General features: G+C 53.6%; 1 protein-coding gene across 1 annotated transcript in view; it reads right to left on the bottom strand.

Annotated features, from left to right (window-relative positions):
- The window catches only part of LOC142930568 (semaphorin-3G-like), a 37,663-nt gene extending 12,687 nt beyond the window's left edge, over positions 1-24,976 (bottom strand). Inside the window, exons 1-7 of the mRNA XM_076073420.1 lie at positions 24,864-24,976; positions 24,204-24,273; positions 22,297-22,441; positions 17,794-18,046; positions 15,831-15,922; positions 11,544-11,585; positions 1,458-1,618 (exon numbers count right to left, since the gene is read on the bottom strand). Coding sequence (XP_075929535.1) covers positions 1,458-1,618; positions 11,544-11,585; positions 15,831-15,922; positions 17,794-18,046; positions 22,297-22,404 — 656 coding nt within the window. The 5' untranslated portion in view covers positions 22,405-22,441; positions 24,204-24,273; positions 24,864-24,976. The remainder of the gene's footprint in view (positions 1-1,457; positions 1,619-11,543; positions 11,586-15,830; positions 15,923-17,793; positions 18,047-22,296; positions 22,442-24,203; positions 24,274-24,863) is intronic.
- Between the last annotated feature and the right edge of the window lie 1,925 nt (positions 24,977-26,901).

Here is a 26,901-nt window from a genome sequence, read left to right as displayed (position 1 = left end):
GCATGTGGCGTGCTGGTCACCTGCTGCATGTGGCGTGCTGGTCACCTGCTGCGTGTGACGTGTTAGTTACCTGCTGCGTGTGACGTGTTAGTTACCTGCTGCATGTGACGTGCTGGTCACCTGCTGCGTGTGACGTGCTGGTCACCTGCTGCGTGTGTGACGTGTTAGTTACCTGCTGCGTGTGACGTGGTGGTCACCTGCTGCGTGTGACGTGTTAGTCACCTGCTGCGTGTGTGACGTGTTAGTCACCTGCTGCGTGTGACGTGCTGGTCACCGGCTGCGTGTGACTTGTTAGTTACCTGCTGCTTGTGACGTACTGGTCACCTGCTGCGTGTGTGACGTGTTAGTTACCTGCTGCGTGTGAGTGCTGGTCACCTGCTGCGTGTGTGACGTGCTGTTACCTGCTGCGTGTGACGTGTTAGTTACCTGCTGCGTGTGAGTGCTGGTCACCTGCTGCACGTGACGTGTTAGTCACCTGCTGCGTGTGACGTGTTAGTTACCTGCTGCGTGTGACGTGCTGGTCACCTGCTGCGTGTGAGTGCTGGTCACCTGCTGCACGTGACGTGTTAGTCACCTGCTGCGTGTGTGACGTGTTAGTTACCTGCTGCGTGTGACGTGTTAGTCACCTGCTGCGTGTGACGTGTTAGTCACCTGCTGCGTGTGACGTGGTGGTCACCTGCTGCGTGTGACGTGCTGTTACCTGCTGCGTGTGACGTGTTGATTACCTGCTGCGTGTGACGTGGTGGTTACCTGCTGCGCGTGTGACGTGGTGGTCACCTGCTGTGTGTGAGTGCTGGTCACCTGCTGCGTGTGACGTGTTAGTTACCTGCTGCGTGTGAGTGCTGGTCACCTGCTGCGTGTGACGTGTTAGTCACCTGCTGCGTGTGGCGTGTTAGTCACCTGCTGCGTGTGACGTGTTAGTCACCTGCTGCGTGTGACGTGTTAGTTACCTGCTGCGTGTGACGTGTTAGTCACCTGCTGCGTGTGACGTGTTAGTTACCTGCTGCGTGTGTGACGTGCTGGTCACCTGCTGCGTGTGACGTGTTAGTCACCTGCTGCGTGTGTGACGTGTTAGTTACCTGCTGCGTGTGTGACGTGCTGGTCACCTGCTGCGTGTGACGTGCTGTCACCTGCTGCGTGTGACGTGTTAGTCACCTGCTGTGTGTGACGTGTTAGTCACCTGCTGCGTGTGACGTGTTAGTCACCTGCTGCGTGTGACGTGCTGTTACCTGCTGTGTGTGACGTGTTAGTCACCTGCTGCGTGTGACGTGTTAGTCACCTGCTGCGTGTGAGTGCTGGTCACCTGCTGCGTGTGACGTGTTAGTCACCTGCTGCGTGTGTGACGTGTTAGTTACCTGCTGCGTGTGACGTGTTAGTCACCTGCTGCGTGTGTGACGTGTTAGTTACCTGCTGCGTGTGACGTGTTAGTCACCTGCTGTGTGTGACGTGTTAGTTACCTGCTGCGTGTGGCGTGCTGGTACTTGGAGCAGGAGAGGCCGTCCCAGGCACAGTAGGGGTCGCGCGCCAGGCAACACTCGGCACACACGCTGCCGTACGACACGCACTGCTGCAACTGCAGCGCCACCACTCCCGCCGCCGAGCCCACGAACAGCCGCTGCTGCTCACGCACGAGGGGCGGGGGAGCAGGGGGAGGATGTCAGTCGTGGGCCCAGGTAGAGGGACACACAACTCACCGTGTGCTGCTGGTGGTGGTGCTGGTGGTGGTAGTGGTGTTGGTGCTTGTGGTAGTGGTGATGCTGGTGGTGGTGGCGGTACTGGTGTTGGTGGTAGTGGTGATGCTGGTGGTGGTGCTGGTGGTGGCGCTGGTGGTGCTGGTGGCGGTACTGGTGTTGGTGCTGGCGGTACTGGTGGCGGTGCTGCTGGTGGTGCTGGTGGTGGTGGCGGTGCTGCTGGTGGTGCTGGTGGTGCTGGTGGTGCTGGTGCTGGTGGCGGTACTGGTGGTGGTGCTGGTGGTGGTGCTGGTGGTGGTGCTGGTGGTGATGCTGGTGCTAGTGGTGCTGGTGGCGGTGCTGCTGGTGGTGCTGGTGGTGTTGGTGGTGCTAGTGGTGTTGGTGCTGGTGGTGATGTTGGTACTGGTGGTGGTGCTGGTGCTGGTGGTGCTGCTGGTGGTGCTGGTGCTGGTGGTGTTGGTGGCTACGCTGCTGCTGCCTGTGATCCTCTCGTGCGTGGGTTGGTGGATCACGCACAGACGGGCTGTGATACTCTCATGAGTGTGGAGGAGGAGCCGTGCCTGGGGCTCTGCCAGGAGACGGCGGTGCAGCAAAGTGTGGACTCAATGTGTTCCATCTGTTCGGGGATAGAGTGTTGCCCCCTCGCACGGCGTGTTCTCTGGGTGCTCCGAGTTTCTGCCACGTGTATGGACTACTCATTCATCGTCTGAAAATGTTTTTCACGTATAGAGGGTGCGTAAAAAAAATGTGAACACTTACATGGGACTCGCGTTTTTAATGGAAAAAGAACGAACAACACTGCACTGTAACGTTATAACAAATGTAATGTTAATAGCTTCAAAAGGGACGGCTTTCTCTGGTGTGGACCAATCAGTTTCAAGGACAATGCATATATTATCATAGTATCTTTTTTGTTTGCATTTTGACTGCAGGTATTGTGGTTAATGCAGACATGAATCCTCGTAAAAAAGGTTTCAGTTTTGTTGCCAGAAAAAAGGGGAAAAACCCTATTATTATTACATTTTGGTACTGGCAAAGGAGGTCTAATGATGAGTCTCCACTTGTTCGCCATCGTTGTCAACGCGCGCCTGGCATCTTCCCCAGGTGGTCTCAAGAGTCCCCGAGGCAGCAGCAACATTTCTCGTGGGCGTTGTCGCAAATTCTCACAAGTGTTGACTTTTATTTTCTGAAGCACCCCTGTGTATGGAGGACTGCAGAGCTTGGACAACTGTGGGGAAGCCGCTGGCTCCTCGTCTGCGGTTCCTCCTCCTGGCGCCCACCGAGTTACACACCTCACCCCCCCCCCACCCCCCCGGCTCTGTCTCTACACCAGGGGTGGGGCACGTCAGGCCCGCGGGCCGTATGAGGCCCGCGAAATCATTTGAGTCTGGCCCTGCCAAGGCAACCGCAGGCGGGACTCGAAATTCAACAAATCTAGGAGAGCAAACCTGCAAAAGCAGTTTGCGAGTAGCAACAGCATCGTCGATACCAGACTCGAAATTCAACAAATCTAGGAGAGCAAACCTGCAAAAGCAGTTTGCGAGTAGCAACAGCATCGTCGATACCAGACTCGAAATTCAACAAATCTAGGAGAGCACACCTGCAAAAGCAGTTTGCGAGTAGCAACAGCATCGTCGATACCGGCTAACGTCATCACCACGCCTCGCCAAAGAGAAGCAGTTCCAGCCGTCGCATTAGGGGGTGAGTTAATTAAATGTTTGACCAAATGCAACGGGCTAATTTTTAAGTTGACCACTTTGTATGGCCACCGCGAATTATGTTGTATAAATATCCAAATGGCACGTGGCAGAAAAAAAGGTTCCCCACCCACTGGTCTAGGAGATCGAGCGAGCGAGCGAGCACCGTGCGGAGGCAGTGGTTGTGATGGTTATGGTTGTGATGGTTGTTGTTGTTATTAGGATTGTAACGTGGACGAGGCAGTGGTTGTGATTGTTGTTGTTGTTATTAGGATTGTAACGTGGACGAGGCAGTGGTTGTGATGATTGTTGTTGTTGTTGTTATTGTTGTTGTTGTTATTAGGATTGTAACGTGGAGGTCTGTGTAGCGCGTAGACTCCACCCACAACGGCGCACGCGGTGAACGAGCGATGGAGGAGTGATTGAGGAGAGTGATTGTGGAGAGTGATTGAGGGGAGTGATTGTGGAGAGTGATTGTGGAGAGTGATTGTGGAGAGTGATTGTGGAGAGTGATTGTGGGGAGTGATTGTAGGGAGTGATTGTGGAGAGTGATTGTGGGGAGTGATTGTGGGGAGTGATTGTGGGGAGTGATTGAGGTGAGTGATTGTGGTTAGTGATTGTGGAGAGTGATTGTGGGGAGTGATTGAGGTGAGTGATTGAGGAGAGTGATTGTGGAGAGTGATTGTGGAGAGTGATTGTGGAGAGTGATTGTGGAGAGTGATTGTAGGGAGTGATTGTGGAGAGTGATTGTGGGGAGTGATTGTGGGGAGTGATTGTGGGGAGTGATTGTGGGGAGTGATTGTGGGGAGTGATTGTGGGGAGTGATTGTGGGGAGTGATTGTAGAGAGTGATTGTGGGGAGTGATTGTGGGGAGTGATTGTGGAGAGTGATTGTGGAGAGTGATTGTGGAGAGTGATTGTGGAGAGTGATTGTGGAGAGTGATTGTGGAGAGTGATTGTGGAGAGTGATTGTGGAGAGTGATTGTGGAGAGTGATTGTAGGGAGTGATTATGCAGAGTGATTGTGGAGAGTGATTGTGGAGAGTGATTGTGGGGAGTGATTGTGGGGAGTGATTGTGGGGAGTGATTGTGGGGAGTGATTGTGGGGAGTGATTGTGGGGAGTGATTGTGGAGAGTGATTGTGGAGAGTGATTGTGGAGAGTGATTGTGGAGAGTGATTGTGGGGAGTGATTGTGGAAAGTGATTGTGGAGAGTGATTGTGGGAGTGATTGTGGAAAGTGATTGTGGAAAGTGATTGTGGGGAGTGATTGTGGAAAGTGATTGTGGAGAGTGATTGTGGAGAGTGATTGTGGAGAGTGATTGTGGGGAGTGATTGTGGGGAGTGATTGTGGAGAGTGATTGTGCAGAGTGATTGTGGGGAGTGATTGTGGAAAGTGATTGTGGAGAGTGATTGTGGAGAGTGATTGTGGAGAGTGATTGTGGAGAGTGATTGTGGGGAGTGATTGTGGGGAGTGATTGTGGAGAGTGATTGTGGAGAGTGATTGTGGAGAGTGATTGTGGGGAGTGATTGTGGAGAGTGATTGCGGAGAGTGCTTGTGGAGAGTGATTGTGGAAAGTGATTGCGGAGAGTGCTTGTGGAGAGTGATTGTGGGGAGTGATTGTGGAAAGTGATTGTGGAGAGTGATTGTGGAGAGTGATTGTGGGGAGTTATTGTAGAGAGTGATTGTGGGGAGTGATTGTGGGGAGTGATTGTGGAGAGTGATTGTGGAGAGTGATTGTGGGGAGTGATTGTGGAGAGTGATCGTGGAGAGTGCTTGTGGAGAGTGATTGTGGGGAGTGATTGTGGAAAGTGATTGTGGAGAGTGATTGTGGAGAGTGATTGTGGGGAGTGATTGTGGAGAGTGATTGTGGAGAGTGATTGTGCGGAGTCATTGAGGTGAGTGATTGTGGAGAGCGATTGTAGGGAGTGATTGTGGGGAGTGATTGTGGAGAGTGATTGTGGAGAGTGATTGTGGAGAGTGATTGTGGAGAGTGATTGTGGGGAGTGATTGTGAGGAGTGATTGTGGAGAGTGATTGTGGAGAGTGATTGTGGAGAGTGATTGTGGAGAGTGATTGTGGGGAGTGATTGTGGAGAGTGACTGTGTAGAGTAATTGTGGAGAGTAATTGTGGAGAGTGATTGTGGAGAGTGATTTTGGGGAGTGATTGTGGGGAGTGATTGTGGGGGAGTTATTGTAGAGAGTGATTGTGGGGAGTGATTGTGGGAATGATTGTGGAGAGTGATTGTGGGGAGTGATTGTAGGGAGTGATTGTGGAGAGTGATTGTGGAGAGTGCTTGTGGAGAGTGATTGTGGGGAGTGATTGTGGAAAGTGATTGTAGAGAGTGATTGTGGAGAGTGATTGTGGGGAGTTATTGTAGAGAGTGATTGTGGGGAGTGATTGTGGGGAGTGATTGTGGAGAGTGATTGTGGAGAGTGATTGTGGGGAGTGATTGTGGAGAGTGATTGTGGAGAGTGCTTGTGGAGAGTGATTGTGGGGAGTGATTGTGGAGAGTGATTGTGGAGAGTGATTGTGGGGAGTGATTGTGGGGAGTGATTGTGGGGAGTGATTGTGGGGAGTGATTGAGGTGAGTGATTGTGGAGAGTGATTGAGGAGAGTGATTGTGGAGAGTGATTGAGGAGAGTGATTGTGGAGAGTGATTGTGGAGAGTGATTGTGGAGAGTGATTGTAGGGAGTGATTGTGGGGAGTGATTGTGGGAGTGATGTGGGAGTGATTGTGGGGAGTGATTGTGGAGAGTGATTGTGGGGAGTGATTGTGGGGAGTGATTGTGGGGAGTGATTGTGGGGAGTGATTGTGGGGAGTGATTGTGGGGAGTGATTGTGGGGAGTGATTGTGGGAGTGATTGTGGAGAGTGATTGTGGAGAGTGATTGTGGAGAGTGATTGTGGAGAGTGATTGTGGAGAGTGATTGTGGAGAGTGATTGTGGAGAGTGATTGTAGGAGTGATTGTGCAGAGTGATTATGCAGAGTGATTGTGGAGAGTGATTGTGGAGAGTGATTGTGGGGAGTGATTGTGGGGAGTGATTGTGGGGAGTGATTGTGGAGAGTGATTGTGGAGAGTGATTGTGCGGAGTGATTGTGGGGAGTGATTGTGGAAAGTGATTGTGGAGAGTGATTGTGGGAGTGATTGTGGGGAGTGATTGTGGAAAGTGATTGTGGAAAGTGATTGTGGAAGTGATTGTGGAGAGTGATTGTGGAGAGTGATTGTGGAGAGTGATTGTGGAGAGTGATTGTGGGGAGTGATTGTGGGGAGTGATTGTGGAGAGTGATTGTGGGGAGTGATTGTGGGGAGTGATTGTGGGGAGTGATTGTGGGGAGTGATTGTGGAGAGTGATTGTGGAGAGTGATTGTGGGGAGTGATTGTGGAGAGTGATTGTGGAGAGTGATTGTGGAGATTGATTCCGGGAGTGATTGTGGAAAGTGATTGCGGAGAGTGCTTGTGGAGAGTGATTGTGGGGAGTGATTGTGGAAAGTGATTGTGGAGAGTGATTGTGGGGAGTTATTGTAGAGAGTGATTGTGGGGAGTGATTGTGGGGAGTGATTGTGGAGAGTGATTGTGGGGAGTGATTGTGGGGAGTGATTGTGGAGAGTGATTGTGGAGAGTGCTTGTGGAGAGTGATTGTGGGGAGTGATTGTGGAGAGTGATTGTGGAGAGTGATTGTGGGGAGTGATTGTGGAGAGTGATTGTGGAGAGTGATTGTGGGAGTGATTGTGGGGAGTGATTGTGGAAAGTGATTGTGGAAAGTGATTGTGGGGAGTGATTGTGGAAAGTGATTGTGGAGAGTGATAAGTGATTGTGGAGAGTGATTGTGGAGAGTGATTGTGGAGAGTGATTGTGGAGAGTGATTGTGGAGAGTGATTGTGAAGAGTGATTGAGGAGAGTGATTGTGGAGAGTGATTGTGGGAGTGATTGTGGGGAGTGATTGTGGAAAGTGATTGTGGGGAGTGATTGTGGGGAGTGATTGTGGAGAGTGATTGTGGGGAGTGATTGTGGGGAGTGATTGTGGGGAGTGATTGTGGGGAGTGATTGTGGAGAGTGATTGTGGAGAGTGATTGTGGAGAGTGATTGTGGGAAGTGATTGTGGGGAGTGATTGTGGAGAGTGATTGTGGAGAGTGATTGTGGAGAGTGATTGTGGAGAGTGATTGTAGGGAGTGATTGTGCAGAGTGATTATGCAGAGTGATTGTGGAGAGTGATTGTGGGAGTGATTGTGGGGAGTGATTGTGGAAAGTGATTGTGGAGAGTGATTGTGGGGAGTGATTGTGGAAAGTGATTGTGGAGAGTGATTGTGGAGAGTGATTGTGGAGAGTGATTGTGGGGAGTGATTGTGGGGAGTGATTGTGGAGAGTGATTGTGGGGAGTGATTGTGGGGAGTGATTGTAGGGAGTGATTGTGGAAAGTGATTGTGGGGAGTGATTGTGGAGAGTGATTGTGGAGAGTGATTGTGGAGAGTGATTGTGGGGAGTGATTGTGGAGAGTGATTGCGGAGAGTGCTTGTGGAAAGTGATTGTGGGGAGTGATTGTGGAAAGTGATTGCGGAGAGTGCTTGTGGAGAGTGATTGTGGGGAGTGATTGTGGAAAGTGATTGTGGAGAGTGATTGTGGAGAGTGATTGTGGGGAGTTATTGTAGAGAGTGATTGTGGGGAGTGATTGTGGGGAGTGATTGTGGAGAGTGATTGTGGAGAGTGATTGTGGGGAGTGATTGTGGGGAGTGATTGTGGGGAGTGATTGTGGGGAGTGATTGTAGGGAGTGATTGTGGAGAGTGATTGTGGAGAGTGCTTGTGGAGAGTGATTGTGGGAGTGATTGTGGAGAGTGATTGTGGAGAGTGATTGTGGGAGTGATTGTGGGGAGTGATTGTGGAAAGTGATTGTGGAAAGTGATTGTGGGGAGTGATTGTGGAAAGTGATTGTGGGGAGTGATTGTGGAGAGTGATTGTGGAGAGTGATTGTGGAGAGTGATTGTGGGGAGTGATTGTGAGGAGTGATTGTGGAGAGTGATTGTGGAGAGTAATTGTGGAGAGTGATTGTGGAGAGTGATTGTGGAGAGTGATTGTGGGGAGTGATTGTGGGGAGTGATTGTGGGGAGGAGTGATTGTGGAGAGTGATAGTGGGGAGTGATTGTGGGGAGTGATTGTGGGGAGTTATTGTGGGGAGTTATTGTAGAGAGTGATTGTGGGGAGTGATTGTGGGAATGATTGTGGAGAGTGATTGTGGGGAGTGATTGTAGGGAGTGATTGTGGAGAGTGATTGCGGAGAGTGCTTGTGGAGAGTGATTGCGGAGAGTGCTCTGTGGAGAGTGATTGTGGGGAGTGATTGTGGGGAGTGATTGTGGAGAGTGACTGTGTAGAGTAATTGTGGAGAGTAATTGTGGAGAGTGATTTTGGGGAGTGATTGTGGGGAGTGATTGTGGGGAGTTATTGTAGAGAGTGATTGTGGGAATGATTGTGGAGAGTGATTGTGGGAGTGATTGTAGGGAGTGATTGTGGAGAGTGATTGTGAGAGAGTGCTTGTGGAGAGTGATTGTGGGGAGTGATTGTGGAAAGTGATTGTAGAGAGTGATTGTGGAGAGTGATTGTGGGGAGTGATTGTGGAGAGTGATTGTGGAGAGTGATTGTGGGGAGTGATTGTGGGGAGTGATTGTGGGGAGTGATTGTGGGGAGTGATTGTGGGGAGTGATTGTGGGGAGTGATTGTGGGGAGTGATTGTGGAGAGTGATTGTGGGGAGTGATTGTAGGGAGTGATTGTGGAGAGTGATTGTGGGGAGTGATTGTGGGGAGTGATTGTGGGGAGTGATTGAGGTGAGTGATTGTGGTTAGTGATTGTGGAGAGTGATTGTGGGGAGTGATTGAGGTGAGTGATTGTGGAGAGTGATTGAGGAGAGTGATTGTGGAGAGTGATTGTGGAGAGTGATTGTGGAGAGTGATTGTAGGGAGTGATTGTGGAGAGTGATTGTGGGGAGTGATTGTGGGGAGTGATTGTGGGGAGTGATTGTGGAGAGTGATTGTAGGGAGTGATTGTGGGGAGTGATTGTGGGGAGTGATTGTAGAGAGTGATTGTGGGGAGTGATTGTGGAGAGTGATTGTGGAGAGTGATTGTGGAGAGTGATTATGGAGAGTGATTGTGGAGAGTGATTGTGGAGAGTGATTGTGGAGAGTGATTGTGGAGAGTGATTGTGGAGAGTGATTGTGGGGAGTGATTGTGGGGAGTGATTGTAGGGAGTGATTGTGGTTAGTGATTGTGGAGAGTGATTGAGGTGAGTGATTGTGGAGAGTGATTGAGGAGAGTGATTGTGGAGAGTGATTGTGGAGAGTGATTGTGGGAGTGATTGTGGGGAGTGATTGTGGAAAGTGATTGTGGGGAGTGATTGTGGGGAGTGATTGTGGGGAGTGATTGTGGGGAGTGATTGTGGGGAGTGATTGTGGGGAGTGATTGTGGGGAGTGATTGTGGAGAGTGATTGTGGAGAGTGATTGTGGGAAGTGATTGTGGGGAGTGATTGTGGAGAGTGATTGTGGAGAGTGATTGTGGAGAGTGATTGTGGAGAGTGATTGTAGGGAGTGATTGTGCAGAGTGATTGTGCAGAGTGATTATGCAGAGTGATTGTGGAGAGTGATTGTGGAGAGTGATTGTGGGGAGTGATTGTGGGGAGTGATTGTGGGGAGTGATTGTGGGGAGTGATTGTGGAGAGTGATTGTGGAGAGTGATTGTGGAGAGTGATTGTGGGGAGTGATTGTGGGGAGTGATTGTGGAAAGTGATTGTGGAGAGTGATTGTGGGAGTGATTGTGGAAAGTGATTGTGGAGAGTGATTGTGGGGAGTGATTGTGGAAAGTGATTGTGGAGAGTGATTGTGGAGAGTGATTGTGGAGAGTGATTGTGGAGAGTGATTGTGGAGAGTGATTGTGGGGAGTGATTGTGGAGAGTGATTGTGGGGAGTGATTGTGGGGAGTGATTGTGGGGAGTGATTGTGGGGAGTGATTGTGGAGAGTGATTGTGGAGAGTGATTGTGGGGAGTGATTGTGGAGAGTGATTGCGGAGAGTGCTTGTGGAAAGTGATTGTGGGGAGTGATTGTGGAAAGTGATTGCGGAGAGTGCTTGTGGAGAGTGATTGTGGAAAGTGATTGTGGAGAGTGATTGTGGAGAGTGATTGTGGGGAGTTATTGTAGAGAGTGATTGTGGGGAGTGATTGTGGGGAGTGATTGTGGGGAGTGATTGTGGGGAGTTATTGTAGAGAGTGATTGTGGGGAGTGATTGTGGGAATGATTGTGGAGAGTGATTGTGGGGAGTGATTGTAGGGAGTGATTGTGGAGAGTGATTGTGGAGAGTGCTTGTGGAGAGTGATTGTGGGGAGTGATTGTGGAAAGTGATTGTAGAGAGTGATTGTGGAGAGTGATTGTGGGGAGTTATTGTAGAGAGTGATTGTGGGGAGTGATTGTGGAGAGTGATTGTGGAGAGTGATTGTGGGGAGTGATTGTGGGGAGTGATTGTGGAGAGTGATTGTGGAGAGTGCTTGTGGAGAGTGATTGTGGGGAGTGATTGTGGAAAGTGATTGTGGAGAGTGATTGTGGAGAGTGATTGTGGGGAGTGATTGTGGAGAGTGATTGTGGGGAGTGATTGTGGGGAGTGATTGTGGGGAGTGATTGTGGGGAGTGATTGTGGGGAGTGATTGTGGGGAGTGATTGTGGAGAGTGATTGTGGAGAGTGATTGTGGAGAGTGATTGTGGGGAGTGATTGTGGAGAGTGATTGTGGAGAGTGATTGTGGAGAGTGATTGTGGGGAGTGATTGTGGGGAGTGATTGTGGGGAGCGATTGTGGAGAGCGATTGTGGAGAGCGATTGTGGAGAGCGATTGTGGGGAGCGATTGTGGGGAGCGATTGTGGAGAGCGATTGTGGAGAGCGATTGTGGAGAGTGATTGTGGGGAGTGATTGTGGAGAGTGATTGTGGAGAGTGATTGTGGAGAGTGATTGTGGAGAGCGATTGTGGAGAGCGATTGTGGGGAGCGATTGTGGAGAGTGATTGTGGAGAGTGATTGTGGAGAGTGATTGTGGAGAGTGATTGTGGAGAGTGATTGTGGAGAGTGATTGTGGAGAGTGATTGTGGAGAGTGATTGTGGAGAGTGATTGTGGAGAGTGATTGTACCCGCTTGACGGAGATGGCCATGGCGGTGATCGTGGTCGGCACCTGGGGGGGGGGGGGGGGCGGCAGCGAGGCGGCACAGAGTGGCACCACCAAAACCGTCACCACCACCACCATCACCACCACCACCATCACCACCACCACCGTCACCACCACCACCGTCACCACCACCACCGTCACCACCACCACCACGGTCACCACCACCGTCATCACCACCGTCATCACCACCATCACCACCACCACCACCATCACTACCACCACCATCACCACCACCATCACCACCGGCGTCACCACCACCATCACGTTAACACCACCACCGTGTCAAAACCACCGCCACCATCACCCCATCACCGGTGATGGCCGTGAGCGAGAATCGAACTCGGATCGCCAGGTTCGCTACACTACCGCTCCCCACAGACACACAGTAACACACACACACAGTAACACACAGTAACACACAGTAACACACACGCACACAGAGTAACAACAACAACAACCGCCATTCGCCACTAAGTGTCGGTGATGTCACCACGACGCTTGTGCCAGGCTATGTGCACCTTGAGGCCACGTGAAGTGTCGAACGCCCGCTGGCAGGAGGTCACGGGGCAGACCCAGGTGCCACGGGTCGACTGACTGAGATGACTGGCTGATGCACCACCTGTGCCCCCTACTGTGCCAACCGGCTGTGCTTTAGCCACCCGGTGCTCCGCTCGTTGTTGTGAGCGTCGCTCCTCCGCCCTCCGTTGTTGTTGGAGGGCGACTGCCTCCAACTGCCCAGTAGCAGCGTCCTTCACGAGCCTCCTCCACAGAGGCCGATCTTGACACCGCTGGTACCAGTCATCGGCAAGTCCACTCAGCTCCACGTCCTCCTGTACCACATCACTCCATCTCTTCTCTAGCCCGTGCCGCGCCCATTTAGCCCCCTCGATCCGGCCGAACAAAAGCTGTTTCGGCATGCAGTTCCATCGGAGGAGCTCACCGATGGGACCTTGCCCACATCTTTCAAGGATTTGTGAGCTCCTCACACAATCCAGCCTGGTTAAACCCAGGATGGATTGAAGGCAGGCCAGCCTAAATGTTTCTAACCGGCGAAGATGCTACATTAGGGGGGTCCACGTTTCGCAAGCGTAGTGAAGGGAGGGAATGACTGTGGCCGAGAAGACCTGAAGCTTCGTGCGGAGCGACAGACCAGGCAGCTTCCACACAGCATTACGCAACCAATGAAAATATATTGCCGCTCGACTGATTCGGAGTGAGACCTCCGCTGCCAAACCGGATCCGCTCATGAGCACACTGCCCAGGTATGGGAAACTCTCCACTCTCTCCACAACTGCCCCATCACCGATTGGAAGTTGTGGGGGTGGAGTATCCGATGGTACAAAATACCTAGGCAGGTGCTTAGTTTTGGTGGGGCTGATGGTAAGGCCCCACCTCTTAGTTGCACACTCCAGTTTCAGTAGAAGTGTGTCTAATTCCTCGTCTGAATGATCAGCAATTACCAGGTCATCGGCATACATAACATGGTTGACCAATAGGGAGCCACCCCTTGACCGAACCTGGGCATCGATCAGCCTACCATTGTATCTGTACCAAATGGAAATTCCCCGGTACAACTATTGAAGGCTTCACAAACTACGTGGTCAAACACACAGTAACACACACACAGTGACACACACACAGTGACACACACACAGTAACACACACAGTAACACACACACAGTAACACACACAGTAACACACACCCAGTAACACACACACAGTAACACACACACAGTAACACACCCACAGTAACACACCCACAGTAACACACCCACAGTAACAAAGACAAAGATCCCCCATATAGCCTTAACAGACTGTAGGGGCAAGTGCTGTTAGCGAGCACCTTTGAAGGCCGGAACGGTACACGAAGGGGTGGGTGGCCAGCACCACGCCCGACCGCCTTTGTCTCCCTAGTGGCAATGTTTACACACCGCACCAGGTACTCATTTTAGGCTGAGTCGACCTAGGGGAGGCCCGGGACCGGTTCAGATAATCGTCACTGGTGTTGGCCGTGAGCGGGAATCGAACCCGGGTCGCCAGGTTCATAGCGCAGCGCGCTAACCGTTACACTACCGCTCCCCACTAACACACACACAGTAACACACACACAGTAACACACAGTAACAGTAACACACAGTAACAGTAACACACACACAGTAACACACAGTAACAGTAAAACACACACAGTAACACACAGTAACAGTAACACACAGTAACAGTAACACACACAGTAACACACAGTAACAGTAACACACACACAGTAACACACACACAGTAACACACACACACAGTAACACACACACAGTAACACACCCACAGTAACACACACACAGTAACACACCCACAGTAACACACCCACAGTAACACACACACAGTAACACACACACAGTAACACACAGTAACAGTAACACACAGTAACAGTAACACACACACAGTAACACACAGTAACAGTAAAACACACACAGTAAAACACACAGTAACAGTAACACACAGTAACAGTAACACACACAGTAACACACAGTAACAGTAACACACACACAGTAACACACACACAGTAACACACACACACAGTAACACACACACAGTAACACACCCACAGTAACACACACACAGTAACACACACACAGTAACACACACACACAGTAACACACACACAGTAACACACAGTAACAGTAACACACAGTAACAGTAACACACACACAGTAACACACAGTAACAGTAAAACACACACAGTAACAGTAACACACAGTAACAGTAACACACACACAGTAACACACAGTAACAGTAACACACACACAGTAACACACACACAGTAACACACAGTAACAGTAACACACACAGTAACACACACACAGTAACACACACAGTAACATACCCACAGTAACACACCCACAGTAACACACACACAGTAACACACACACAGTAACACACAGTAACAGTAACACACACACAGTAACACACAGTAACAGTAAAACACACACAGTAACAGTAACACACAGTAACAGTAACACACACAGTAACACAGTAACAGTAACACACACACAGTAACACACACACAGTAACACACTCACAGTAACACACCCACAGTAACACACCCACAGTAACACACACACAGTAACACACACACAGTAACACACAGTAACAGTAACACACAGTAACAGTAACACACACACAGTAACACACAGTAACAGTAAAACACACACAGTAACACACAGTAACAGTAACACACAGTAACAGTAACACACACAGTAACACACAGTAACAGTAACACACACACAGTAACACACACACAGTAACACACAGTAACAGTAACACACACACAGTAACACACACACAGTAACACACACAGTAACACACACACAGTAACACACACACAGTAACACACAGTAACAGTAAAACACACACAGCAACACACAGTAACAGTAACACACAGTAACAGTAACACACACAGTAACACACAGTAACAGTAACACACACACAGTAACACACAGTAACAGTAACACACAGTAACAGCAACACACACACAGTAACACACAGTAACAGTAAAACACACACAGTAACACACAGTAACAGTAACACACAGTAACAGTAACACACACACAGTAACACACAGTAACAGTAACACACACACAGTAACACACACACAGTAACACACACACAGTAACACACAGTAACAGTAAAACACACACAGTAACACACACAGTAACACACACACAGTAACACACACACAGTAACACACACACAGTAACACACAGTAACACACACACAGTAACACACAGTAACACACACACAGTAACACACAGTAACACACACAGTAACACACAGTAACACACAGTAACAGTAACACACACACAGTAACACACACACAGTAACACACACACACAGTAACACACAGTAACAGTAACACACAGTAACAGTAACACACACACAGTAACACACACACAGAACCCATGGGGTAATAACCAAGCAACTAAACGAATAAATAAAACCACGGGAGGGAGTTCAGAGGTCACCCCAAATAGCCCCCCCCCCAATCACCCCCACCCCCCCAGTGTTGGGGTGGCGCTCCCTCCCCGACGCCCGCGCGTCGTTGGGCACGAGGTCCGACGTTCCGCTACCGCGTCCCGGGGGGCCCCTTCCACAGAGCGGCACTTCTTGGAAAGGAAGCTCCTCCCCGAGCGGGCCGTGCGCGGAACGTCGGACGTCATCGCGCCGAGCGGCGGCGAGGGCGGGGTGCGCTCTCGCGGTCACCTTGAAGGCCTGCAGCTCCTCCAGGACGACCTCCTCGGGGGCACTGACGCCCTCGCGCTCGATGGAGATCACCTTGAGAACCAGGCCAGCGTCTGGCGGGGGACACGCGGGGAGGGGGAGGGGTGGGGGTTAGACGCTCGCTCGCTCGCTCGCTCGCCCACTCACCCAACCACTCACCCACTCACAAACCCACTCACAAACCCACTCACCCACCCATTCACTCACTCACCCACTCACTCACCCACTCACCCACCCACCCACCCACTCACCCACTCACCCACCCACTCACTCACCAACTCACCCACTCACTCACCCACCCACTCACTCACTCACCCACCCACCCACTCACTCACTCACCCACTCACCCACTCACCCACCCACCCACCCACTCACTCACCCACCAACCAACTCACCCACTCACCCACCCACTCACTCACCAACTCACCCACTCACTCACCCACCCACTCACCCACTCACAAACCCACTCACTCACCCACTCACTCACCCACTCACTCACCCACCCACCCACTCACTCACCCACCCACGCACTCACTCACTCACTCACCCACCCATCCACTCACCCACTCACTCACTCACCCACCCACTCACCCACTCACAAACCCACTCACTCACCCACCCACCCACCCACCAACCCACCAACCAACTCACCCACCCACTCACTCACCTACCCACGCACTCACTCACTCACCCACTCACTCACCCACCCATCCACTCACTCACTCACCCACTCACTCACTCACCCACCAACCCACACACCCACTCACAACAACAACCGCCTTTCGCCACTAAGTGGCGGTGACGTCACCACGACGCTCGTGCCAGGACATGTGCACCTTGAGGTCACGTGGAGTGTCGAACGCCCGCTGGCAGGAGGTCACGGGGCAGACCCAGGTGCCACGGGTCGACTGACTGAGATGACTGGCTGATGCACCACCTGTGCCCCCTACTGTGCCAACCTGCTGTGCTTTAGCCACCCGGCGCTCCGCTCGTTGTTGTGATCGTTGCTCCTCCGCCCTCCGTTGTTGTTGGAGGGTGACGACCTCCAACTGCCCAGTAGCGTCCTTCACGAGCCTCCTCCACAGAGGCCGATCTTAACACCGCTGGTACCAGTCATCGGCAAGTCCACTCAGCTCCACATCCTTCTGTACCACATCACTCCATCTCTTCTCTAGCCCGTGCCGCGCCCGTTTAGCCCCCTCGATCCGGCCGAACAGAAGCTGTTTCGGCATGCGGTGGCTGGGCATGCGGGCTACATGACCCAGCCATCGCAGCCTTGCCCGCCGGAGGAGCTCACCGATGGGACCTTGCCCAGATTTTTAAAGGATTTGTGAGCTCCTCACACAACCCAGTCTGGTTAAACCCAGGATGGATCGTAGGCAGGCCAGCCTAAATGTTTCTAACCGGCCAAGATGTTCCATTAGGAGGGTCCATGTTTCGCAAGCATAGAGAAGGGAGGGAATGACCGTGGCCGAGAAGACCTAAAGCTTAGTGCGGAGCGACAGACCAGGTAGCTTACACACAGCGTTACGTTACGTCACAAACCCACTCACTCACGCACTCACCCACTCACTCACTCACCCACTCACCCACTCACCCACTCACTCACCCACCCACCCACTCACCCACCAACCCACTCACCAACCCACCCACTCGCTCACCCACCAACCCACTCACCCACCTACTCACCCACTCACCCACCAACCCACTCACCCACCTACTCACCCACTCACCCACTCACTCACCCACCCACCCACTCACCCACCAACCCACTCACCAACCCACTCACTCACCCACCCACTCACTCACCCACCAACCCACTCACCCACCTACTCACCCACTCACCAACCCACTCACCCACCTACTCACCCACTCACCAACCCACTCACCCACCCACTCACCCACCTACTCACTCACTCACTCACCCACCCGTGCCCACACTCACCGGTAGCGAGGAAGAGGACGTCGTAGTGGCCGTCCTCAGCCTGCACGCGGTCCACCACGATGCGCTGCAGCCGCTGCCCCGACCCTCGGCCGCTGCCACCGCCGCCGGTGCTGACAAAGAGGGGCCGGCCGTGCGCGGGCACCACGGGGCGCGCCATGAGGGGGTGCGAGCGGGCAAAGTGGAGCACCTCCTCGGGGTAGTCGCGCGTGCTGCGCAGCGGCGAGTCCGGCGGGCTCGTCAGCTTGCTCGGGCACTGGGGGCCGAAACGACGGACACGGGTGGGCCGATAATGCGACTTTCCTCGTCCCTCGCTCGCCTCGCACGGCGCAGCAATCGGCAGGCCACGTGGGCGTGTGTGGCGGGGCCAAGTGCCGGTGCCTGGCCGGCGTGGAAGAGTAGGCCAAACGCAGGACCCTCACGAGCGGCCTTCTCTCTCGTTCTCTGGAGGCCACGACTCTGGCGGACGACAACCACGACGACGACGACGACGAGGAGGAGGAGGATGAGGAGGATGATAAAAGAGGAGGATGATGAGGAGGATGATAAAAGAGGAGGATGATGATGAGGATGATGAGGAGGATGATGAGGAGGATGATGAGGAGGTTGATGAGGAGGATGATGAACAGGAGGAGGATGATGAGGATGATGATGAGGAGGATGATGAGGAGGATGATGAGGAGGAGGATGAGGATGAGGAGGATGAGGAGGATGAGGAGGATGAGGATGATGAGGAGGATGAGGATGATGATGAGGAGGATGATGAGGAGGATGATGAGGAGGATGAGGAGGAGGAGGATGATGAGCAGGATGAGGAGGATGATGAGGAGGAGGATGAGGAGGATGATGAGGAGGATGATGAGGAGGAGGAGGAGGAGGATGAGGAGGAGGATGATAAGGATGATGATGATGATGAGAAGGAGGATGATGAGGAGGATGATGAGGAGGAGGATGAGGACGAGGATGAGGAGGATGAGGAGGATGAGGACGAGGAGGAGGATGAGGACGAGGAGGAGGATGAGGAGGATGAGGAGGATGATGAGGAGGATGAGGAGGATGAGGATGATGAGGATGAGGTTGATGAAGAGGATGAGGAGGATGATGAGGATGAGGAGGCGGAGGATGAGGATGATGAGGATGATGAGGAGGATGAGGAGGATGAGGAGGAGGATGAGGAGGATGAGGAGGATGAGGAGGAGGAGGATGAGGATGAGGAGGATGATGAGGATGAGGAGGATGAGGAGGATGAGGAGGATGATGAGGAGGATGAAGAGGAGGAGGAGGATGATGAGGAGGATGATGAGGAGAATGATGAGGAGGATGAGGAGGAAGATGAGGAGGATGATGAGGAGGAGGATGAGGAAGAGGAGGATGAGGATGATGAGGAGGATAATGAGGATGATGAGGAGGATGATGAGGATGATGAGGAGGAGGATGAGGAGGAGGATGAGGAGGAGGATGAGGAGGATGATGAGGAGGATGATGAGGAGGAGGATGATGAGGATGATGAGGATGATGAGGAGGAGGATGATGAGGATGATGAGGATGATGAGGAGGAGGATGATGAGGAGGAGAAGGATGAGGGCCCTTCCACCAGCAGTGGCACGAGCAAGAGCGATTTGGCCGGGACGCGTGTTTATAATTTCGGCACGCGGCACGGCACGCGGCTCAAATCCGGCGGCGCCGATCGGTTAGGTGGAGCACGGCACGGATTACACCGGGGGGCCCCCCGCGCCACGGATTACACCGGGGGGGGGGGGGCTCACCGTGCCGCCCTCCCCGCACCGAGAGCGGCCGTCGTGACCCACCGGCCTTCACCCTATCCAGCCCCGCGCCACCTAGAGCCGTGTGCTCCGAATCGCTCTCCCTCCCTCGCTCCCTCCCTCGCTCTCTTTACCTCCTGTGCCGTGAGTTCACAGAATCAGAGTATTTATTCTGGAGGAATCCGATGAGCTGTAAAGCTCTTTTTCAGAGATGTTCACAGCATCAGTGCACCAACCGGTGCACCACCCCCCCCCCCCCCGCCGCATCGTCGTCATCATTGGAGTGTGCGTTGGACTTCTTTCGCACCGTACGTAGCCAAGCGTGCCAACCGGAGGTGCATGGGGTAGTGACGGTGCTGCTGGTGGTGATCGTAGGGCCCTGTTTATTCGGCTAGGAATTTTTGGGGCTGTCCCCTGTGCCCCCCCCACCCCGCTCCCCCTCCGTGTGAATCTTCTAAAGCGGCCTCTGGCGTGACCGCTCAAATCCTACGAAGCCGCCGATTTCAACGCTCCATCTCCGCACCCTCCCGCCCGCCCCCCCCCCCCCTCCCCCCCGTGGTATTTACGGAATCGGCGGCACCAGAGAGAAAGTGGAACAGCGCCACTGCCTCCTCGCTCCCTCACACCGTCCGGGAGGCAGCGAGGCAGGGAGGCCTCGCAATCGATTCTCCCCACGGCACGGAGACACCACGTGCGGTGCATTAGCTGTGGAATCCCGCTTCGGGATTTACAACTCGCTCACTCCCTCCTGCTCGCTCTCTCTCCCTCTCTCTCTCTGTCTCTCTCCCCCTCTCTCTCTGTCTCTCTCCACCAAGTTCTCTCTCTCTCTCTCCCCATCCCTCCGTCTCTCACTACCTATCTCTTTTTGTTACGATCAGAGGATTCTAAATTAAGCAACCATTGGAAATTGGAAAGATGTTCAAAATCGAACTAAACATTAAACTAATTTCAATGGTACAGTATATTTTTCAAGTAGTGGTACCCCAAACTTTTGCAGCTCTTATAAATTCCCTTTTCACACCATCAATAGGTAAACTCCCCCCTCCCCCCACGCCAATCGGCAAGTCCACCGGCACGTACACCACCTCTTTTCTAAAATCGGTCAATCAAATGCTATTTTTTATGCTAATTTCTTTGTCAGGACACCTTGTTTGCTCGCACACAGTTTAAAGGTCCGCGGTCTGAGCGTGGTTGTGTTTCGCTAAATTCTCCTGTTTGATTTGTACTAGGTGCCTCGGTGAAAGTATATGCTCTGACTTTAACATAGCTATTTCTGTGACCAGTTACAAGCTAATCACTCGGCCATTTCAATGCTAAATTATATGCTCATTCCTTTGTCAAGGCGCTTTGTTTCTTCTCACACAGCTTAAAGGTCGTGATCTGAGCGTGGCTTTTTCACTCCAGCGCTGTCCTCCAGACAGTCTCGTCCCTTCACCTGATGAAGGCCGCTTGTGTTGTGGCCGAAACGTCGTGATTTTTGTTGTTTTATTTTTTACCTACGTGACTTTACCCAATAGAACCAAAGAGGAAACAAGAAGATGCTCGGTGTAGTCGGCACTTTGCTTCGTTCATCATTTCGTTTTAGTTTTTTTTAAATGCTTTGCTTTATGTAAACCCCCCACCCCCCTTTTTAAATGAAAGATTTAACCAAAGATTTCTCTTTCGCTCTCGTTATATCTCTCTCCCTCTCTCTCCCTCTCTCTCCCTCTCTCTCCCTTCCACTCTCTATCTCCCTCTCTCTCCCTCTCTCTCACTCTCTCTCCCTCTCTCTCCCTCTCTCTCCCTCTCTCTCCCTCTCTCTCCCTCTCCCTCCCTTCCACTCTCTATCTCCCTCTCTCTCCCTCTCTCTCCCTCTCTCTCCCTCTCTCTCCCTCTCTCTCCCTTCCACTCTCTATCTCCCTCTCTCTCCCTCTCTCTCCCTCTCTCTCCCTCTCTCTCCCTCTCTCTCCCTCTCTCTCCCTTCCACTCTCTATCTCCCTCTCTCTCCCTCTCTCTCCCTCTCTCTCCCTTCCACTCTCTATCTCCCGCTTTCTCGATCTCTCTCCCGCCCCCCCCCCCCCCCAACTCTTTCTCACGCCAACATCACCGAGGCGGTGGGGCGATTGCATCTTCACCAATGTTTCATGGATTCACAGCAAAAGTGAAGGCTGTGCAAAGAATTTACATCTGGAGCACTGTGGGGGGCACTCTTACGTACGTGTGTGTGCGTGTTGAGGCGCTAATAGGAGATGCGGGCAAAGGACAACACAACACTGAACACACAAGGAGCAGCTCCAAAGAAAGGAGCTTGTCAATCTAGACGACGACGATGATGATGATGATGTAAAAGTGCAGCTCAGCTCCCAGCAGCTTCTTAATATCGGAATGGAAGAGCGTTCCAGACGGCCCAAAGCGCCGCGCGTGACGACGCGGCGGCCGCCGTCTTTGCCCGACGGCGGCAGCCAGAAGCCGCCGCTGCCGCTACCGCCGCCGCCGCCGCTCCTGCCGCCGCCGCCGGGACGATGACCGGAGGGAGGCGACGTGATGGTGGCGTGTCTCTGCTGGGCGGGATCAGCGAGGTGTCTCGCCGCTTCGCTCGTGGCGAGCGAAACGGCGAGCACCGAGCGCCGTGTTCGTCCGGCGAGCACCGGGACAGGCCGGGCGGACTTCTGTCGCACCGCACGTGGCCAACCGCGCTAACGGGGGGCACGGTGGGGGGCCCCGCCGTGCGTGCGTGCGTGCGGCGCGGGGGGCGCGAACTCACAAATCCCGGGCGGGGGTACGGCACGCGGCCCTCGAACGCCGCCCACTGGAACTGGGGGCCCTCCTTGTGGGCGTAGGCCCCGTTGAAGGCGTCACGCACATCCGACATGCGGTACGCACACACCGCGTCGCCCTGGAACACGTGGCTGGGCGCACAACGCACACACAACACACACACACACACGACACACACACGACACACACACACGACACACACACACACACACGACACACAACACACACACGGCACGCACACGACACACGACACACACACGACACGTACACGACACACACACGACACACACACACACGACACACACACGGCACGCACACGACACACGACACGTACACGACACACACACGACACACACACACGACACACACACGACACACGACACACACACGACACACGACACGACACACGACACACACACGACACACGACACACGACACACACACGACACACGACACACACGACACACACACACACGACACACGACACACACACACACGACACACGACACACACACACACGACACACACACACACGACACACACACACACGACACACACACACGACACACACACGACACACACACACGACACACACACACATGACACACACACACACACACGACACACGACACACACACACACGACACACACGACACACACACACACGACACACACACGACACACACACGACACGCACACGCGTGCAGGAGGGAGGGAATCGGTGTTACTCCCATCATCACCATCACCACCCTCACCATCACCATCGACTGCTACCACCGCCGCCACCGCCTCTAGGCTGCGACTGCCCCGCCAGCGGCCCCGAGCGTGTCTGCCCGTGGCGAGCGTGAGCGGTAGGTGAGGACCGCGGTGATCACCTCGCGTCGCTGGAGACCTCCATGGGGGAGGGGTGTGGGATTGGGGAGGGGTGTGGGATTGCGGGGGGGGTGTGGGATTGGGGAGGGGTGTGGGATTGCGGGGGGGGTGTGGGATTGGGGAGGGGTGTGGGATTGCGGGGGGGGTGTGGGATTGGGGAGGGGTGTGGGATTGGGGGGGGTGTGGGATTGGGGGGGGTGTGGGATTGGGGGGGGTGTGGGATTGGGGGGGGTGTGGGATTGGGGGGGGTGTGGGATTGGGGGGGGGTGTGGGATTGGGGGGGGGTACCCCCACGCCAAACATTGGAGAACTCGGCACGCTCGCGTGAGTTGGAGCGGGAGGCGGAGGCGGGTGGGGGGAGGGGCTCAAATCGCAATCCACAGCCTCGAGGAGGATTCCCCGTCACGGTGCGATCCGCATCACGATGGGGGAGGGGACGCGGAGCGAAGTGGAAGAAGTGGTTTCTCACGAATTTTTTTTTACTTGAAAAAAAAAATCGTCAACAAGTTAAATCTATATGCGTCGATGTGTTGACTTAAAAAAAAGTATTTATAGATATTATTTTAAATCTAAATTTTGACAACTCATATAAGAACTGTTGTTGTTGTTTAAGATTTGTTTTGTAATGTTGGGAGTTGGGATTGAGCACGAGCCGGGATCCTGGAGGGAAGCGGCGAAGAGGAGGAGGAGGAGTGAGGAGGAGTGAGGAGGTGTGAGGAGGAGTGAGGAGGTGTGAGGAGGAGTGAGGAGGTGTGAGGAGGAGTGAGGAGGAGGAGGAGGAGTGAGGAGGTGTGAGGAGGAGGAGTGAGGAGGAGGAGGAGGAGTGAGGAGGTGTGAGGAGGAGGAGGAGGAGTGAGGAGGAGGAGGAGTAGGAGTGAGGAGGAGGTGTGAGGAGGAGGAGTGAGGAGGAGTGAGGAGGTGTGAGGAGGAGTGAGGAGGAGTGAGGAGGAGTGAGGAGGTGTGAGGAGGAGGAGTGAGGAGGAGTGAGGAGTAGGAGGAGGTGGTGGAGGCGCCGCTCACCTCGCCGTGCGGAAGACGCCGTAGATGAGGGGGTCGCTCTCCTCCTTGGTGGGCAGCAGGAAGACATCGACTGCACGCCAAGCGGGGGCACAAGGTTCAGTGCCGCTGCCACCACGTTCACAGCCACAACCACCGGGAGTTCACAAGCTCCCTTTTTCATACAAAACATGAAAACGACGAAACCAACGTTTCGTATTTCCCCAGGTCAAGGCCCCACTGAGGCATGAAGCGACCCTGACCATCACAAATGACAGCTTCAACGGAGCGGCCGGTCGTCATCATCACGTGGACATGTATAGCAGCCCGGTGCTCACATGAGACACGCAGACTTCTAATATACAGCAGCAGGCATAGTCAGGGTGGGGATCGAAGCCTCGACCTGTTGTGTAGCAGGCGAGGTCGTTAACATCTCCTAGCCACCGTGATGATGAGAGAGAGACACGCATACTTCTAATATACAGCAGCAGGCGTCGTCAGGGTCGGGATGGAACCCACGACCTCCTGCGTGCCACTCGAGGTAGTCAACATCTCCTAGCCACGGTGGATTCCAATTATTGGTGTCGGCGGTGGCTCCGTACGGGGCGAAAGAAGTTCAACACACGTACGGGGGGATGTGTGTGGGGAGGGTGATGCGGAGGGGGATGGGGGGGGGCCACGCACCCAACTCGTCGAAGTGCGTGTCGATGCCGTCGGGGCCCGGCACGGAGCACAGGAGGCGCGTCTTGGTGAACGTGCTCCACTTGTTGAGCAGCACGCGGTGGCCACCCGCGTCGTTCTGCACGCCAGCGGGGGTACACACACGTGCACGCACACACACACGCACGCACGCATACACACACGCATACACGCACAAAGACGCATACAACAACAACCGCCATTCGCCACTAAGTGGCGGTGACGTCACCACGACGCTTGTGCCAGGCTATGTGCACCCTGAGGCCACGTGAAGTGTCGAAACGCCCGCTGGCAGGAGGTCACGGGGCAGACCCAGGTGCCACGGGTCGACTGACTGAGATGACTGAGATGACTGGCTGATGCACCACCTGTGCCCCCTACTGTGCCAACCTGCTGTGCTTTAGCCACCCGGCGCTCCGCTCGCTGTTGTGAGCGTCGCTCCTCCGCCCTCCGTTGTTGTTGGAGGGCGACTGCCTCCAACTGCCCAGTAGCATCCTTCACGAGCCTCCTCCACAGAGGCCGATCTTGACACCGCTGGTACCAGTCATCGGCAAGTCCACTCAGCTCCACGTCCTCCTGTACCACATCACTCCATCTCTTCTCTAGCCCGTGCCGCGCCCGCTTAGCCCCCTCAATCCGGCCAAACAAAAGCTGTTTCGGCATGCGGTGGCTGGGCATGCGGGCTACATGACCCAGCCATCGCAGCCTTGCCTGCCGGAGGAGCTCACCGATGGGACCCTGCCCAGATCTTTCAAGGATTTGTGAGCTCCTCACACAATCCAGTCTGGTTAAACCCAGGATGGATCGTAGGCAGGCCAGCCTAAATGTTTCTAACCGGCGAAGATGTTCCATTAGGGGGGTCCACGTTTCGCAAGCGTAGAGAAGGGAGGGAATGACCGTGGCCGAGAAGACCTGAAGCTTAGTGCGGAGCGACAGACCAGGTAGCTTCCACACAGCGTTACGCAACCGATGAAAAGATATTGCCGCTCGACTGATTCGGAGTGAGACCTCTGCTGTTAAACTGGTGCCAGTCATAAGCACACTGCCCAGGTATGGGAAACTCTCCACTCTCTCCACAACTGCCCCATCACCGATTGGGAGTTGTGGGGGTGGAGTGTCCGATGGTACAAAATACCCAGGCAGGTGCTTGGTTTTGGTGGGGCTGATGGTAAGGCCCCACCTCTTAGTGGCACGCTCCAGTCTCAGCAGCAGCGTCTCCAACTCCTCCTCTGACTGAGCAGCTATTACCAAGTCATCAGCATACATAACGTGGTTGAGCAATAGGGAGCCATCCCTTGACCGCACCCGGGCATCGATTAGCCTCCCATTATATCTGTACCATATGGAGATTCCCCCGGTACAGCTATTGAAGGCTTCACGAACTACGTGGTCAAAATAGATGTTAAATAATGTGGGAGCCAGAGGACATCCCTGTCGCACCCCAAGGTGTACAGGGAATGGCTCTGACTCCCGGCCACGTAGTTTTACCCGGGCCCGCTCACCATCATGAAGGTCCTTAATGATCGTGAGCAGAGGGTCAGGTACTCCAAAAGCACGAAGAACGACCCAGAGCCCTTTGTGCATACACGCACAAAGACGCATACACACACGCACACACACGCGCACGCACACACACACACGCGCATACACGCACACACACACGCACGCATGCATACACGCACAAAGACGCATACACACATGCACGTACACACGCACACAAAGATGCACAGGTGCATGAGTGCACGCGCTTGCACGCACGCATGCATGCACACAAAGACAAAGATCCCCCGTATAGCCGTAACAGACTGTTGGGGCAAGTGCTGCTAGCGAGCACCTATGACGCCCGAAATGGCACATGAGGGGGATGGGTGGCCAGAACCACGCCCGACCGCCTTTGTCTCCCCAGTGGCGATGTTTACACACCGCACCAGGTACTCATTTGAGGCTGAGTCGACCTAGGGGAGGCCGAGGCACAGGTTCAGAAAATCGCCACCGGTGTTGGCCGTGAGCGGGGAATCGAACC

This window comes from Petromyzon marinus, chromosome 42 (assembly GCF_048934315.1).
Source record: "Petromyzon marinus isolate PM22_M1 ecotype Great Lakes invasive population chromosome 42, UKy_Petmar_22M1.pri1.0, whole genome shotgun sequence".
Taxonomy (NCBI): Eukaryota; Metazoa; Chordata; class Hyperoartia; order Petromyzontiformes; family Petromyzontidae; genus Petromyzon; species Petromyzon marinus.
The sequence above is the reverse complement of the archived record's forward strand: the minus strand, read 5'-3'. Positions and strand labels throughout refer to the sequence as shown.